Genomic DNA, 18,021 nt, shown 5'->3' with positions numbered 1-18,021 from the left:
AATGGCAACTCTTTATTTTACCAGTCTGACATTACCAAAGTTTGAAGTTGTTACACATAGCTCTCAACTGTAGATAAAATATCAACTAGCATATTTATCTAAACAAGCATGTTTCTTTATTGGTAAATGAATACAATAGTATCTTCCTGACAAGACTATTAAAGTTTTTTTCTTGTCACACCCAGCAACACTTAGGGGTTAGTTACTTTTGGCTATGTGCTTAGAAATCACTCCTGGCTTGGGGGACCCTATGGGACATCAGGGATTAAACCCAGGTCCATCCTGGTTCAGCCTCGTGCAAGGCAAATCCTTACTGCTGTGCTATCACTCCAGCCCTGACTATTAAAATATTAAGATAATATGTGCAAATTATTAGTATTTTGAATATAAAGAACTTAAGGTTAGATGGTAAAAGTAGCTCTAAAGAGTTGTCTGAACTAGAACATTATTTACTAATGTAATTAATAATGTAAGTTGAGGCCTGAGAGATAGCATGGAGGTAGGGCATTTGCCTTTCATGCAGAAGGATGGTGGTTCGAGTCCCGGCATTTCATATGGTCCCCTGAGCCTGCCAGGAGTAACCCCTGAGTGCTGCCGGGTGTGACCCAAAAACCAAAATAATAATAATAATAATGTAAGTCATAGTTAATTTACTTTCAAATTAACATGAATTATTAGTCTTTTAAATATCAGCAGTTAAAAATCCTTCATGTCAATATAAGTAAATATAAAAAATGATTTAAAGAAATTATTAAATTGTTTTTATTTTAAGATTATGCCTTGCACCTGAATCTTGTTAATATATACTAGAATTTAATTCACATTATTAGACATAACATAAAAAGCATGATTTTCTAATTATCTTGATTAGTATATTAGGTAATAATGAAATACAGAAATAAAATAACAGTACATGACAGCTGGAACTTACTATATTCCAGATATCAGCTTATTGCATATATGTGCTCTGATACATAATAGCTTATTTACTATTATGCAGTAGAAATCTTATAACCCCTATCTTGTAGATGAAGGGCCTAATTATAGAGAAGTTAAATTATCTGCTTTAGAGTATAAGGCTAGTAGAAAGTTTTGCATGATTCAGATTATGTCCATAAGCCATTATTGTGTATTTGTTTTGTTTTTTGGGGGGCCACACCTAGCTGTGCTCAGGGATTACTCCTGGCTCTGCACTTTGGTCATTCTTGGTGGTACTTAGAGGAGTGTATGGAATGCCAGGGATTGAACCCAGGTCAGCCACATGCAAGGCAAACACCCTATCCTCTGTGCTATTGCTCTGACCTTCTGTTGTGTAATATTTTTGGCTTTGGAGATTTTTGTTAATGTTAACAATATTCTGTACTTGACAGTCTTATTTTAGAATATTGTCAGTTTGTCTCTCAAGCTTTGATCATGTCTACCACAGAGCTGTGAAAGATTACTAGTCTATTTTTAAAACATCATTTCACCTGTATGTTTTATATAATTTATTTATAAAGTAAATTTTGTGGATTTATAGCAGAAATATCAGAAATAAATATTAAATAAATATCAGAAATAAATAGAAAAATATAGGCAGTGTTTATGTAAAATCTGTTATTTTTTAAATCCATAATGATAATTTCTCTTTCATTTAATATTACTCTGCTAAAGCCTCCTACTTGTAAATGCCCTTGTCTTATTATTGCTTCTGTTTCTTTACAATGGTCAACTTCTGGTTCTTTGGGAAAAACTAAAATAGTATATCTAAAGTAAAATCTGGCCTTCTATCTTCTTCCATTTCTTTTGTTTTTTTAATATCTTTATTTAAACACCTTGATTACAAAAATGATTGTAGTTGGGTTTCAGTCATGTAAAGAACACCCCCCTTCACCGGCTCAACATTCCTATCACCAATGTCCCAAATCTCCTTCCTCCCCACCCACCCCCACCTGTACTCGACAGGCTTTCCACTTCCCTCATTCATTCATATTGTTATGATAGTTCTCAGTGTAGCTATTTCTCTAACTGCACTCACCACTCTTTGTGGTGAACTTCAAGTTGTGAGCTGAACCTTCTAGCCCTACTCTTTGTCTTTGAGGATTATTGTGAAAATGTCTTATTTTTTAAAAAACCCATACATGAGTTAGACTATTCTGTGTCTATATCTCTTCTTCTGACTTATTTCACTCAGCATAATAGAGTCTATATTTTGGGGATTTTTTTTTTTTGGTTATTCTTTGAGTAATTTGTATATCCTTGATATCAACCCTTTATCTGATGTTTTGAATGAAAATATTTTGTCCCAGTCAGCCCATATTTCTTTTGCCATACAGCAATTCTCTAGTTTGATGAAGTCTTATTTTTTGTGTGTGTATTGATTCTGTAGCCTTTGCCTTTAGCATCATTGAATACTTCTTTGAGGTCTAGGTATTGGAGTGTTCTGCCTATATTTTCCTTGGTATACTTTATAAATTCAGTCTGCATTAACTTTTGTGTAAGGTGTTAGAGATGGATCCAGCTTTAAATTTTTACTTATGACTATTCAATTGTCCCAACATCATTGTTGGGATGTCTTTATTCCATTTCATATTCTAAGCTCCTTTGTCAAATATTAATTGACCGTGTGTTTGGGGGTTTGTCACTGAATATTCTATTCTGACCAATTGGTCTGAAAGTCTGTCTTTGTTCCAATATCATGCTGTTTTGATCACTATATCTTTGTAGTAGAGCTTCAAGTTAGGTGATGAGATGCCTCCTGGTTTCTTGTAAGAGATACCCAGCAATTTATCCAAAACAAAGGCTTTCCCCATCTTTCTCTTCCCCAGAACCTCTCCCTTTGATACATAAACTACCACCTGGATCACTCTGGCCTGCTCCACCCTTGTGAATTTTGTTATGGGATAATAAAGAAAAGTCAGTTTTGGCTTGGCTCTCAGAGAGAGACCATGAGAAACCACTGACTCCATGTTTCTTACCTGACTTGCCTGGTTTATTATTTCTTCACTGCTATTCTGCTTCTTCAGACCCGTCCATCTCCATATGGTATGTGGATACATGGATGACTTCAGCCGCCTACTACAGAACGAGAAGATGGAGGGACGCCTTTGTTTTGGGTTAATAGCTGTATGTCAACTTAACAGTTTTTCAATATGGGTTTGGCTGTCTTCGATCTTTTATGGTTCCATACAAACTTTATAATTGATTGTTCATTAAGTCCTTGAAGAATGTTGTCTGAGTTTGGATAGGAATTGCACTAAATCTATATAGTAGTTTAGATAAGATGGTCATTTTGATAATAGTGATTCTTCCAATTCATGAGCATGGAATTTTTTATATTTCTGTAGGTCTTCAATTATTTTTCTTTATGCTGTAGGTCTCTTCACTCTTTTGATAAGTTGATTTTGAGATACTTGATGTTTTTTGACATTATTTTAAGTGGGATAGACTGTTTATCTCTTTCTCTCTGACTCATTATTTGTATAAAATAATGGAACAAATTTTTGTGTATTGACTGTAGCCAATCACTGTGCTGGTATATTGGTTTAATTTTTCTGGGAGCTATTATGTAAACTCTTTAGAGTTTTCAATGTATATTAAAGGGTCATCTGCAAATAGTTTAACTATTTGTTTAACTTCCTCTTTGATTTCCTTCTTTTGCCTGTTTGCTGTGGCTAGGACTTCTCTATGATGTTAAATAAGAATTGGGCCCGGAGAGATAGCACAGTGGCGTTTGCTTTGCAAGCAGCCGATCCAGGACCAAAGGTGGTTGGTTCGAATCCCGGTGTCCCATATGGTCCCCCATGCCTGCCAGGAGCTATTTCTGAGCAGACAGCCAGGAGTAACCCCTGAGTACCACTGGGTGTGGCCCAAAAACCAAAAAAAAAAAAAAAAAAAAAAAAGAATGAAGACAGGGAGAAATGGCTGGATGTGGGGGTTTCCAGGCAGAGTGCTGACTGCTCTACCTGCAGAGTCTCCACCTGGCTGTGCTTCTTCTGAGGACACTGAGCACCAGAAGGGAGCCCTGTCCTACCCTTCTCTGTCTTTCCTGAACTCTGGAAGCTCTCCTCAGAGCCCTGGGAAGCGAACCCCAAAGAAACTACATTTGGAAGCTACCCAGCGAGCCAGAAACTGAGCACCTGAAGGAAGCCCTGTCCTACTCTTCTCTGTCTTTCCTGAACTCTGGAAGCTCTCCTCAGAGCCCTGGGAAGCGAACCCCAAAGAAACTACATTCGGAAGCTACCCAGAGAGCCAGTGACCCTCCTCAGAGTCCTGGGAAGTGAACCCCAAAAATACAGCATTCTGAAGCTGCCCAGCGAGCGAGTGAAAACTACGCCTGACCAGTGGGGCCCGACTGTGAAAAATTGTGAGTGCTGCCTATGTGTGTCTCTGCTATCCTGTTGCGTGAACCTCCTGAGAGTGGGCTGAAAAGAGGCTTCAGAAGGCACTTAACTCCACTTCGCTACGCAGCTGTGCGCTCTTTCTAAAAAAAGAACACCATCACAAGAAGAAAAAAACCACACTAAGAACTGTGCTGGATCACAGAAGCAAGAATTTCTCTCCAGACTGTCTTCTCTCCTGCGTGTTTGGGCCTAAGATTTGATCCTGTGTGAGGCTTCATCCACGGAGGACTCCCCTACCTTGGAGGCAAGTCGGCCCATCCAGAAAGGGCGGAGCCAGAGAAGTGTGCTGCCTGCATCATATAACCAATGAATACCACCACAACACGTAGAAAAACCCACAATACAAGTGTGACAATGGGGAAACAATGCAGGCCAGCATCAGACATAGAGAATGAAGATGACAATTCTGATGACCAGTTAACGACCAACCAACTAATCAATCTCTCAGATAAGGACTTTAGAGTAGCAATATGGAATATACTCAAAGAACTCAAAGAAACCATGAATAGAATAGAACAGAACACTAATAAAAATCAAGAAAATATGAAGACAGAAATCACAAAACTCCAAACTGAAATAACATGTCAACTAACAGGCCTGAAAAAATCAGTAAACGAAGTGAATGACAAAATGGATAAGCTCTGGGACAGGGTATCAGAAGCTGAGAATAGACTTGGTGCTGTGGAAGATGAGATACATAACAATTCCATACAACAGGAGAGATTGGAAAAAAAAAACTTAAAACAAATGAACAGACAATGGAAAAATTAGTCAAAGAATGGGAACAGATGAAAATAGAGGTCTATGATAAGATCAACAGAAACAACTTAAGAATCATTGGAGTCCCAGAGACCCAGGAAGAAAATTTCCAGGAAGAATAAACGGTCAAGAACATCATTAAAGAGAAACTCCCAGAGCTAAAGAATATATGTGATCAAATCCTGCATGCTCGAAGAGTACCAACCAAAAGAGACCCAAGAAAAACCACCCCAAGACACATCCTAGTCACAATGACAAATCCCACAGATAGAGACAGAATTCTGAAAACAGCAAGATCAAAAGGGGAAATTACATTCAAGCAAGCATCCTTGAGATTTACAGCAGACCTGTCACCAGAAACACTAAATGCCAGAAAGCAGTGGTGGGATATTGTGACAAGACAGAATGAAATGAATGTTTCACCTAGAATACTGTACCCAGCAAAACTCACTTTCCGGTTTGACGGAAGAATACATGGTTTCACAGACAAAAAACAGCTCAGAAACTTTACAGACTCAAAACCAGTCTTAAGAGAAAAACTGAAAGACCTAATCTAAGACAAGACTACCCAAAAGACACACCAAATTTCGATATAAAGATGGCATTAAATCCCAGGACAATTCTTTCTCTCAACGTCAATGGACTAAATGCACCAGTTAAGAGACACAAAGTGGCTAAATGGATCAAAAAACTCAATCCAACCTTCTGCTGCCTACAAGAAACGCACCTGAATAGTCAGAACAAACATAGACTCAAAATAAAAGGCTGGAGAAAAATTATCCAAGCAAACAACACCCATAAAAAAGTTGGAGTGGCCATACTAATATCAGATAATGCAAACTTTATACTCAGGAAGGTTGTAAGGGACAAAGATGGACATTTTATATTAATCAAGGGGTATGTAGAACAGGAAGAAATAACTCTCCTAAACATATATGCACCAAATGAGGGGCCAGCAAAATATTTAAAACAACTGTTGACAAATCTGAAAAACAATATCAATAACAATACAATAATTGTGGGGGACCTCAACACTGCTTTGTCAACACTGGATAGGTCAACCAGACTGAAACCCAACAAGAATATACTAGACCTGAGGAGAGAAATGGAAGAAAGAGGCCTAGTGGATATATATAGGACACTCCATCCCCAGAAACCTGGATACACATTCTTCTCCAATGTACATGGGACATTCTCCAGGATAGACTACATGCTGGCACATAAAACATACCTCCATAAGATCAAGAGGATAGAAATTTTGCAGACTACCTTCGCTGACCACAAGGCTCTGAAATTATTTGTGAATTCCAAAGGGACTCAGAAGAAAAACTTTAACACCTGAAGTTAAACAGCCTCATACTCAATAACCAGTGGGTCCGAGATGAAATCAAGGAGGAAATCAAAAGGTTCCTGGAAACAAATGACAATAAAGACACAAACTATCAGAACTTATGGGACACAGCAAAAGCAGTACTGAGAGGAAAATTTATAGCTTTGCAAGCACACATCAGGAAGGAAGAAGGAGCTTACCTGAGTAGATTAATGACACAGCTAGTTGTGTACTTTCTAGTACTAGAAAGTACTCAACAAAAGGACCCAAAAATAGGAAGACAGAAGGAAATAACAAAGCTGAGAGCAGAAATCAACGAAGTGGAAACCCAAAAAACAATCCGAAAGATCAACTAAAGCAGAAGTTGGTTCTTCGAAAAAATAAACAAGATTGATAGACCACTAGCAAACCTAACAAAGAAAGAGAGAGAGAGAGAAACTTCATAACTCGTATTAGGAATGAAAAAGGAGAGATCACTACTGATATGACAGAGATTCAAAGGGTAATCAGAAACTACTTTGAAAACCTCTATGCCACTAAAAATGAGAACCTGGAAGAAATGGATAAATTCTTGGACTCTTATAATCTTCCACTCTTCCACGGTTGAAAGAAGAGGATGTAGCATATCTAAACACCCCCATCACCATTGATGAAATAAAAATGGTAATCAAAAGTCTGCCCTAAAACAAAAGCCCAGGCCCAGATGGATTCACTAATGAATTCTATCAAACTTTCCAAGAGGAACTACTACCAATCCTGGCAAGACTCTTTCATGAAATTGAACAAGTGGAAACACTCCCAAATAGCTTTTATGAAGCCAACATCACCTTGATACCTAAACCAGACAGAGATGCTACGAAAAAAGAAAATTACAGACCAATATCGCTGATGAATGCAGATGCAAAGATCCTCAACAAAATCCTGGCAAATAGGATTCAATGCCTCATTAAGAAGATCATCCACTACGATCAAGTAGGTTTCATCCCAGGAATGCAAGGATGGTTTAACATCCGTAAGTCTATCAACATAATACACAACATCAACAACAAGAAAAATAAAAACCACATGATTATATCAATAGATGCAGAGAAAGCATTTGACAAGGTCCAACACCCATTCTTGATCAAAACTCTCAGCAAGATGGGAATGGAAGGAACCTTTCTCAATATAGTTAAGGCCATCTACCACAAGCCAGTGGCAAATATTATCCTCAATGGAGAAAAACTAAAAGCCTTCCCTCTAAATTCTGGCACAAGACAAGGCTGTCCTCTCTCACCACTCCTATTCAACATAGCACTGAAAGTACTTCCTATAGCGATTAGGCAAGAAAAAGATATCAAGGGAATCCAGATAGGAAAGGAAGAAGTCAAGCTCTCACTGTTTGCAGATGACATGATGCTCTACTTAGAAAACCCTAAAGACTCTACCAAAAAGCTTCTAGAAACAATAGACTCATATAGCAAGGTGGCAGGCTACAAAATTAACACACAAAAATCAATGGCCATTCTATACACCAATAGTAATAAGGAAGAAATGGACATTAGGAAAACAACCCCATTCACAATAGTGCCACACAAACTCAAATATCTTGGAATCAACTTGACTAAAAATGTGAAAGACCTATACAAAGAAAACTATAAAAGTCTGCTCCAAGAAATAAGAGAGGACACGCGGAAATGGAAACACATACCCTGCTCATGGATTGGCAGGATTAACATCATCAAAATGGCAATACTCCCCAAGGCGTTATACAGATTCAACGCTATCCCCCTAAAGATACCTATGACATTCTTCAAAGAGGTAGATCAGGCACTTTTGAAATTTGTTTGGAACAATAAACACCCTAGAATAGCTAAAGCAATCATTGGGAAAAAGAATATGGGAGGAATTACTTTCCCCAACTTTAAACTGTACTACAAAGCAATAGTTATCAAAACAGCATGGTATTGGAATAAGGACAGACCCTCAGATCAGTGGAATAGGCTTGAATACTCAGAAAATGTTCCCCAGACATACAATCACCTAATTTTTGATAAAGGAGCAGGAAATCCTAAATGGAGCAAGGAAAGCCTCTTCAACAAGTGGTGTTGGCACAACTGGCTAGCCACTTGCAAAAAATTGAACTTAGACCTCCAGCTAACATCATGTACGAAGGTAAAATCCAAATGGATTAAAGACCTCGATATCCGACCCCAAACCATAAGATATATAGAACAACACATAGGCAAAACTCTCCAGGACATTGAGACTTCAGGCATCTTCAAGGAGGAAACTGCACTCTCCAAGTAAGTGAAAACAGAGATTAACAGATGGGAATATATTAAGTTGAGAAGCTTCTGCACCTCAAAGGAAATAGTGCCCAGGATACAAGAGCCACCCACTGAGTGGGAGAATCTATTCACCCAATACCCATCAGACAAGGGGCTAATCTCCAAAATATACAAGGCACTGACAGAAATTTACAAGAAAAAAACATCTAATCCCATCAAAAAATGGGGAGAAGAAATGAACAGACACTTTGACAAAGAAGAAATACACATGGCCAAAAGACACATGAAGAAATGCTCCACATCACTAATCATCAGGGAGATGCAAATCAAAACAACAATGAGATACCACCTCACACCACAGAGAATGGCACACATCACAAAGAATGAGAACAAACAGTGCTGGCGGGGATGTGGAGAGAAAGGAACCCTTATCCACTGCTGGTGGGAATGCCGTCTAGTTCACCCTTTATAGAAAGCGATATGGAGATTCCTCCAAAAACTGGAAATCGAGCTCCCATACGATCCAGCTATACCACTCCTAGGAATATACCCTAAGAACACAAAAATACAATACAAAAACCCCTTCCTTACACCTATATTCATTGCAGCACTATTTACAATAGCAAGACTCTGGAAACAACCAAGATGCCCTTTAACAGATGAATGGCTAAAGAAACGGTGGTACATATACACAATGGAATATTATGCAGCTGTCAGGAGAGATGAAGTCATGAAATTTTCCTATACATGGATGTACACAGAATCTATTAAGCTGAGTGAAATAAGTCAGAGAGAGAGAGAAAAACGCAGAATGGTCTCACTCATCTATGGGTTTTGAGAAAAATGAAAGACATTCTTGCAATAATAAATTTCAGACACAAAAGAGAAAAGAGCTGGAAGTTCCAGCTAACCTCAGGAAGCTCACCACAAAGAGTGATGAGTTTAGTTAGAGAAATAACTACATTTTGAACTGTCCTAATATTGAGAATGTATGAGGGAAATGTAGAGCCTGTTTAGAGTACAGGCGGGGGTTGGGTGGGGAGGAGGGAGATTTGGGACATGGGTGATGGGAATGTTGCACTGGTGATGGGTGGTGTTCCTTTTATGACTGAAACCCAAACACAATCATGTATGTATTCAAGGTGTTTAAATAAAAAAAAATTAAAAAAAAAAGAAAGAAAAAGTGAAAGGTCTACTTTAAGACAAGACAGACCAAAAAAAAAAAAAAAGAATGAAGACAGTGGATATTCTTTTTCTTTTTAGTTTTGGGTCACACCCGGCAGCACTCAGGGGTTACTCCTGGCTTCCCGCTCAGAAATTGCTCCTGGAAGGCTCGGGGGACCATATGGGATGCCAGGATTCAAACCAATGACCTTCTACATGAAAGGCAAACAGCGCCTTACCTCCATGCTATCTCTCCAGCCCCGACAGTGGATATTCTTGTCTTGTGCCTAATCTCAGTGGTAATGCTTTCAGTTTTTCATCATTAAGAATAATATTGGCTATAGGCTCTTTATAGATAGATGTTACTTTCTTGAGGAAGAGTCCTTCTAACCCTATTTTGCTGAGGGTTTAATCATAAATGGTATGGATCTTGTCAAAAGCTTTCTCTGCATATATTGATATGATTATATGGTACTTATCTTTCTTTTCACTGTTGTGGTATATGATATTAATTGATGCATACATTTGGATGTATATCCCCTTGAAACTCACCTTGCATCTCCCTGAAACCCACCTCATGATTATGATTTCTTTTGATATGCTGTTGGATTTGCTTTGTTAAAAATTTGTTGAGGATTTTTCCTCAGTGCTCATTAGAGAATTTGATCTGAAATTGGTTTTTTTTTTTTATAGTATTTCTGTAAGCTTTAGGTATCAGTGTATTGGTTAGCTTCATAGAAATTGCTAAGGAGAGGAAAAAAGGTTGCTAGGGAGAGTTGTCATTTTGCAGATATTTTGGAAGAGATTAAATTAAGATCAATGACAGCACATCTTGGAGTGCTTGGTGAAACTCACCCATAAACTCATGTAGGCCTGGCTTGTTTTTTTTGTGGGGTTTTTTTTTTTTGGAAAATCCTTAGTTATTGTTACAATTTCATTTTCATTTTCAGGCTATCTACTTTCTCCTCATTTGGTTTTGGAAGATTATGTGGTTCTAGAAATTTCTTCTAAGTTCTCTAGTTTATCAAATAAAGTTTATAGTAAGCTCTCATGATATCTTGGATTTCTGGAGATTTCTTTATAATTTCCTCCCCTTTTTTTTCTGAGCCAATCTATTTCAGCACTTTATCTTTTCTTCCTCATGAGTCTTGTTATCTTGTTTATTCATTCAAAGAACCAGCTCCTGGTTTCATCAATTCTTTGTATTGCTTTCTTGATTTCTATATCATTGATTTATGCTTTGGTTTTTATTATCTCTTTTCTTCTACTAGTGTTTGTTTTCTAGACATTTAAGGTGTACATTTAACTTGTCAATTTTATCTTTTTCTTTTTCCTTATATATGCCTCTATTGCTATGAGTTTTTCTAATTAATGCTGTTGCTCTGTCCGTCCCATAGATGTTGATCATTTGTTTCTTCATTATCTTTAGTCTCAAGGAATCTTTTTATTTATTCCTTGAGTTTTTCTTTAAACCAGCAGTTATGTCCCACCTGCCATGTTTAGAAGTATTTAGCAATGTATTCATTCACATACATATACTAGTGTCTGTGCATTTGAGGTTTAGAGGACAGATAAACATCAGATCTGGCCAATTTCTTGTTGAGGACTGGGCAGAGCAGTGTTGATAGGGGGCTGGGGTCTCCAGTTTTCCAGGTCACTTACTTTTTTTTTTTTTTTTTTGGTGTTTGGGTTATACCCAGTGGCACTCAGGAGTTTACTTCTGGCTCTGCACTCAGAAATTGCTTCTGGCAGGCTCAGGGCATGCCAGGAATCAAACCTGGGTCAGTCCCAGGTCAGCTTTGTGCAAAGCAAATGCCCTACAGCTGTGCTACCCCTCCAGCCCCCTGGTCACTCTTAAAAGTAACCTTTTTTAGTGCTTTACCAGACCTATTGGAGTATAGAGATAGCTCAAAGGACTGACAACATGCAGGAGGCCTGGGTATAGCTCCTGGCACCACATGTTCTGCCAAGCACTGCCAGGTGACTCCCTCAGCACTGCCAGTTGATATCCAAATTCCCCTGCCAAAAAAGGAATAAGTTAATTACTAAGTTAGACATTAAAATTAGCATTAAATTTTCCAACAGCTTTTAACCAAAAAAGCTTTTTAAAACTTTTTGCTAAACTGTATAGTAATATACACTGTATATTTATGCATACCATGGCATACAGTATTGACTATCAAAGGCAGGAAAAATGAAGGAACCAGGCCAGTTTAAAGGTAAAATGTTTGTGATATATAAATGAGATGATAGCAGTGGAAAGAAATCAAGACTGTATTAACTATAAGGAATACCTCTTTTGATTCAAAAAAATTGCCCACAGCCCACAGCTGGCAATCTTGCTGCCAGTCTCATGTCCTTTCTGTGTACAGGCCACACTCTTGTCTGGGCATACTAATCTCAATTCAGAATGGCTCTTTTGATTCCAAAAGCTGCCTGCTTCTGGAGCCACTGCTGCTGTTCATCACAGGTTTTCTGTCTTACCAATGACGTATACTGTCAATATAATAATTTTAGTAGATACTCTATATATTAAAATTTCCATGTCAGATGGCAATTGGAGGTATATAAAGTTCTAAGAGTAAATAATTTTTAGGATGGGAAAAATAAAAGTATTCTGTATATTAATCATCATGATCCAAAAAAAAATAAAATTAACAGTGCATGAGAGAGACATGATGTCTTCTAGAACTATTTCTTTTTTAAAATAAAAAAGGAATTGGAATCTAACATCCAGGTGAAAAGGCTCACTGAAGTGTGAGCATAGGCAGTTCATTTTAGGAGCAAAAGCAAAGGCATAGCACTTGAAGATATACACAATTGTGGAAGTGTGGATGTTTTCTCTGGTTCTTCTATATTTTTAGTGAAGTAGGAGCAAAGCCAGTTACAGTTATAGAAGGGTTTGAAGATATATATATATATATATATATATATATATATATATATATATATGCATAGTTAAAGAAAAAGTAGATCATTTTGTAAAGTAAAAAATGAACATTTGTTGCTAAAGGTCATTTAGGAAAACAAAAAAATGAAGATTTGTTGAGCCAGACTGCCACTGTGCAGCATACAGCTCCAGGAAGTAAACTGGGATGTGAATGGCATCCCTAAAGTTGTGCAAATTAGTTAGTACTCAATGGAGTGCAAAGAAATATGCCTTTTACATTAATAAGAAAAGCCAGTTGTGAGGTTATAGATCAGTGGTTTGTTCCACTCTAATTATAGTTTAGATCATTCAGTGTTTAAAATGTGAGCCATAAAACCTAAAACTGTTGGATAGAGGGGGAGTTTGGGCCATACCCAAATGACTACTGAGGGGATAGTCCTTCCTTTGTGCTCAGGAGTTCCCTTGGTTATGCTCAATGGGCCATGCAGTGTTGGTATATCAAACCAAGACTAAACCAGCTGCATGCAAGACAAGTGATTCTTCATATTAGTTCATAAGAAAACTGGTTAGGGGAACTTCTATAGAGAATATATAGAAATTTGGAGAAAAAATTCATCAGGATTATAAAAGCATTAAAATAAGTATTAAAAATTAATTTCTTGGTCATTATGATACTTTAAAATCTGGCTAATTGTTGCATTATATTTCTCTTCCCAGGACTTCATTATTTCAAAAACGTTGTGCTTGTGGGTTCACTACAGGATCGCTATGTTCCTTATCACTCTGCCCGAATTGAAATGTGTAAAACAGCATTAAAGGACAAACAGTCAGGTAACAACATAAATTAGAAGTATTTCAAAGAGGGGCCGGAGAGATAGCACAGCGGTAAGGCATGCGGCCAACCCGGGATGGACCCGGTTCTATTCCTGGCATCCCATATGGTCCCCTGAACTTGCCAAGAGCAATTTCTGAGCACAGAGCCAGGAGTAACTCCTAAGCATTGTCAGTTGTGGCCCAAAAACCAATTAATTAATAAATAAATAAACCAAAAAAAAGTATTTCAAAGAACTTTTTCATTTTTTTCTCTATCTCAAAACAGCCTTTTTTTTTTTAATTACTCTGAATTATTTGGATATGTGGTTGTGGGTAATGTTCATGCTATTCTGCTATAGCCCAAAAATTATCAAATATGTCTAATCAAAACTAGCTTTGGCTATTAAAAAAAAAAAAAGAAAGAAAGAAACTTATAGCATAGCTCTTTACCTCAGGTAGGAGGCTTCACTCTTACTTAGTTTTGTTTGTTTGTTTGTTTGGGTGCCACACTAGTATTGATCAGGGCTTACTCCTTCTGTGTTTAAGGATCGTTCCTGGAAATACTCGTGGGATTTGAGCTGCCAGGGAATGAACTATGTTAGCCACATGCAAGGCAAGCATTTTAACTGTAAAACTAGCTCTTCTGCCCTTACTTCATATTTTATAATTGAGGCACCTAGTGATGTTTAAGTGGCTTGCCTAAAGTTTTTGAAGGTTATTTGTAGGCTTAGGGCAAAAACCTAGATATCCTACTTCCTAATAATCCAATTCTGTTGTTGAATGTGACCACTTTTATACTCTTCATCTTCATCTTTAGCCTTTTTCTTTCCACAATGTGAAAAATATGCTTGTTCAGACTGGAACTTTTATCTTGGTATTGGCCTTGCCTAGTGTAGTACCTGACATTGTGCCACAGTATTTGGTAGGTACTCAGTTGCTTAAAATGATTTTATGAGCATTGTAACATAAAAATAACTTTTGTAAATGAAAGACACAGTGCAAGAGGTAAAATAATTGCCTTGTTTAGATTTTTCTCTTATACCTTTAGCAGACCCTTTCTGTAAGTAGTCTCTCAAGGGTCTATTACCATTGGCTATTTAATATATCACTCATTCTGTTTGGGAGGTAGTGAAGATTTGTTACTACAATTTAGGTAATTAGTATTAAATTTTATGATATAAATACATAAATACAATTTAGGTAATTAGTATTAAATTTTATGATATAAATACATAAGATTGTATGAATAAATCATACAATGGGTAGGATGCTTACCTTGTATATGGCCAACCTGGTATCTAATATGGTCCTCCTGAGTACTGCCAGGAGTGATTCCAGAGCACAGAGCTAGATGTAACCTCTAAGCATTGCCGGTGTGTCCAAAAAAATAAAGGAAGGGAGGGAGAAAGGAGAGACTGTATAGGATGCCAGTGATCAAACTGAGATCAGGCATGCAAGGTAAATAGTCTATCCACTATGCTATAGCTCTGCCCCCCCCCCCAAAATGTGATTTTTATCTGCTTTTCATGTGAATTAATCTCTTATTTTGTATTTGTTTGTTTATAGGACAAATATATTCAGAAATGATCCATAACTTGCTTCATCCAGTTCTGCAAAGCAAGGACTGCAACTTGGTTAGATATAATATCATCAATACATTGCCCAATACAGCTGATTCACTCATTGGGAGAGCTGCACATATAGCTGTTCTTGATTCAGAAATATTTTTAGAGAAATTCTTCCTGGTTGCTGCCCTTAAATATTTCCAATAAGACAAAAACATTGCTAGACATTTACCTCATTCAGCAGTGATTCAAATAATGTGTTATAGTAAATTGTAGATGTTGATAAGTTCTATGAAATATTTATATCTTTTTATATGGGAGATAATTTATATCATCCATGTTAAGAGCTTTGTAAACATCTACTTTTACTTTCTAGGTAATGTGGCTGTGCAATTTTTTTAACTATATTTTTACTTTTCCATTCTTTTCATATATTTTGCTACTTATGTATTTCAGTGAAACTTTAAGCCCGGGCTATATGTATATTTGATTGTTTATTGGCTTCCCACAATCCTTACATCAGAAACATATTAGAGGCCATTATTGTGAGAATAGCATGAGTTTTTAATTTTCTAGTACTGGGATATAGTAAATTGCAGATTTTACTTTTAACCTTTTACTATTTAACTGGAAATAAAATGATGGCTGCTAAAATATATTTTTTGAAATCAACTTCTTTAGACCAGTCAAACTGAATAGTTCATATATGAAAATGTTACAGAAGTTTTCTATAAAAAGTCATTATATTATTGCTATTAAACATCATGCCTTTTAAAATATATTTTCTACTGGCGATTCAACATTATTTCTCATACTGACTTACTACTGGAATTTTTCATGTTCGGGTTAGCAGCATCTAGAGATTTTTTAATGTTTGCCTTCTGCCTTGATTTAGTTGGAATTCTGCTACACTTGGTAATGTTGCTTGAACTTTTTGACAACATGTCTAACTTTTTTCATGAACTTCCTTATATGTACATAACAATAACATGTTGAAATTTATGAAGTACTTTTATGAATTTAGATAACTTTTAAATATCGTTAATATTTGGTGAACTTCAGAGTGATGTAAATAAAATTATTCATGTTAAAATGGAAAAAAATACATGTTTGGTGATAACAGCTACAAATGTTTTTGATATATGGAGATGTTAATTTTACTAATGGTGCTGAATAGCATTTAAATTCACTATTTTCCTTTTCTGTTTTATATGTGAAAATAATAATGCACTAAGGGTGGAGCGGAGGTTTGTCTGCATTCACATATTGTGATGGACAGAGGTTTTTGTATTATTGTATAATTGATGCATGTTTATTTTGAGAAATGTGTTATTGCCTCTGGTGTTAATAAAGGGTCAGATGACTCTGGAAGAACATCTAAGACACTTGCTTATTTTCAGAATACTGGAGGTAGTATGTATGTTTATAATTGAATCAACTATTATTCTGTACACCAACATGATTTGTATGTTATTACCTTAGTAGGTAAACTAGTGAGATAAGATTATAGAAACAGGGGTCGGAGTGATAGCACAGCAGGTTAGCACTACCTTGCATGTGATCCAGATCGACCCTTGGCATCCCAGATGGTCCCCTGAGCCTGCCAGGAGTGATTTCTGAGCAAGAGACAGGAGTAAACCTTAAGGGCCACCAGGTATGCCCACTCCCCCAAAAGTTACAGAAACAAGAGAAATTCACATAACCAGTTGGTAGATGGATAATGGATAGTAGCAGTATGAAGATGCATTTTAAATGTAAAAATAGGGGAAGAATTATAAAGATGCCAGAGATGAATGACAGTATACCTCTGGTGACTAGTCACCACCATCCCATATAAAGTAAGAATATATGGTGAGCAAGAAAAGGAAATTTATAAAGTTTGTAAAGCACTTGCATGAGTCGGAAGGAACCAGTTAAATATATTTCTCCATTTCTGCCACTGTTCATACGCTTGGTGGTAATGACTTGCCACCATTATTACTTATTCCCTATTTGCTTTTTTTTTTTTTCCTTGAAGCCCATCCTTATTTTAGTTTCTTGTTGCAATGATCAGGTGATCACACACAGTTGGTTGTGTTACTTACTGGGCCAGTGCTAAACAGATGTCTCACTTTTTTTACACTTGCTTGCATGTGTTCCCACAGGAATATCTTGCTTGAATTGTTCATACACATACTTGCTAGGAGTTGCATACTTGGCCATAGTGCTTGCACACTGTAGTTGTACTCTCCCAGAATCATACCCTAGTGTCACATCTTGCTCAAGCTCAGATACTTTGCCACTGAACAATCCCTAGAGCCCTCCCTTTTTGCTATATTTTGATGAACTACACTCAGCAGTGCTTGGGACTTGTTCCTGGCTCTGTGCTCCATGATCAGAGCTTAGAGAAGACCATATGGAATGCCAAAGATTGAACTGGATCAGCTGAGTACAGAGCCAGGGTCTTGCCCACTGTGCCTGTTGTGTTATCTCTATGGCTTTTGTTTGCTTTATGTTCAACCAACACTCATTCAGATAACAATGGAGGAGCCAAAGTTCTGTTTGAATATTCTTGCATTTATGTTTATGTTCAAAATGGTATTGTGAAGAGATATTATAGTCATATTTTTCACCATACTCCTAATAGGAAATAAGCATCCTCCCCTACTATAGGGGGGCATAGTTGTCAGAGCAAATCATTCCAGTTAGCACCATAACCACCTTTCAAACAATCCTAGGGACTAATCTTAAAATAATAATGTGGCAATCTAAAATTCCAGTTCAGAGGAGATTCCAGTTCTTTAAACCTTCCCTTGGATATAAAAATCATAATACCAACAGAACCTGGAATCATGGCAATGAGAGCAAG

The 18,021-nt window shown here is 37.0% G+C and overlaps 1 protein-coding gene across 1 annotated transcript in view; it reads left to right on the top strand.

Moving 5' to 3' along the window:
• Positions 1 to 16,549, top strand: part of FAM135A (family with sequence similarity 135 member A) — a 140,784-nt gene extending 124,235 nt beyond the window's left edge. Inside the window, exons 21-22 of the mRNA XM_049776769.1 lie at positions 13,513 to 13,626; positions 15,175 to 16,549. Coding sequence (XP_049632726.1) covers positions 13,513 to 13,626; positions 15,175 to 15,380 — 320 coding nt within the window. The 3' untranslated portion in view covers positions 15,381 to 16,549. The remainder of the gene's footprint in view (positions 1 to 13,512; positions 13,627 to 15,174) is intronic.
• Positions 16,550 to 18,021: the final 1,472 nt, after the last annotated feature.

The sequence above is a fragment of the Suncus etruscus genome, chromosome 7 (assembly GCF_024139225.1).
Source record: "Suncus etruscus isolate mSunEtr1 chromosome 7, mSunEtr1.pri.cur, whole genome shotgun sequence".
NCBI classification, from domain to species: Eukaryota; Metazoa; Chordata; class Mammalia; order Eulipotyphla; family Soricidae; genus Suncus; species Suncus etruscus.
The sequence above is the reverse complement of the archived record's forward strand: the minus strand, read 5'-3'. Positions and strand labels throughout refer to the sequence as shown.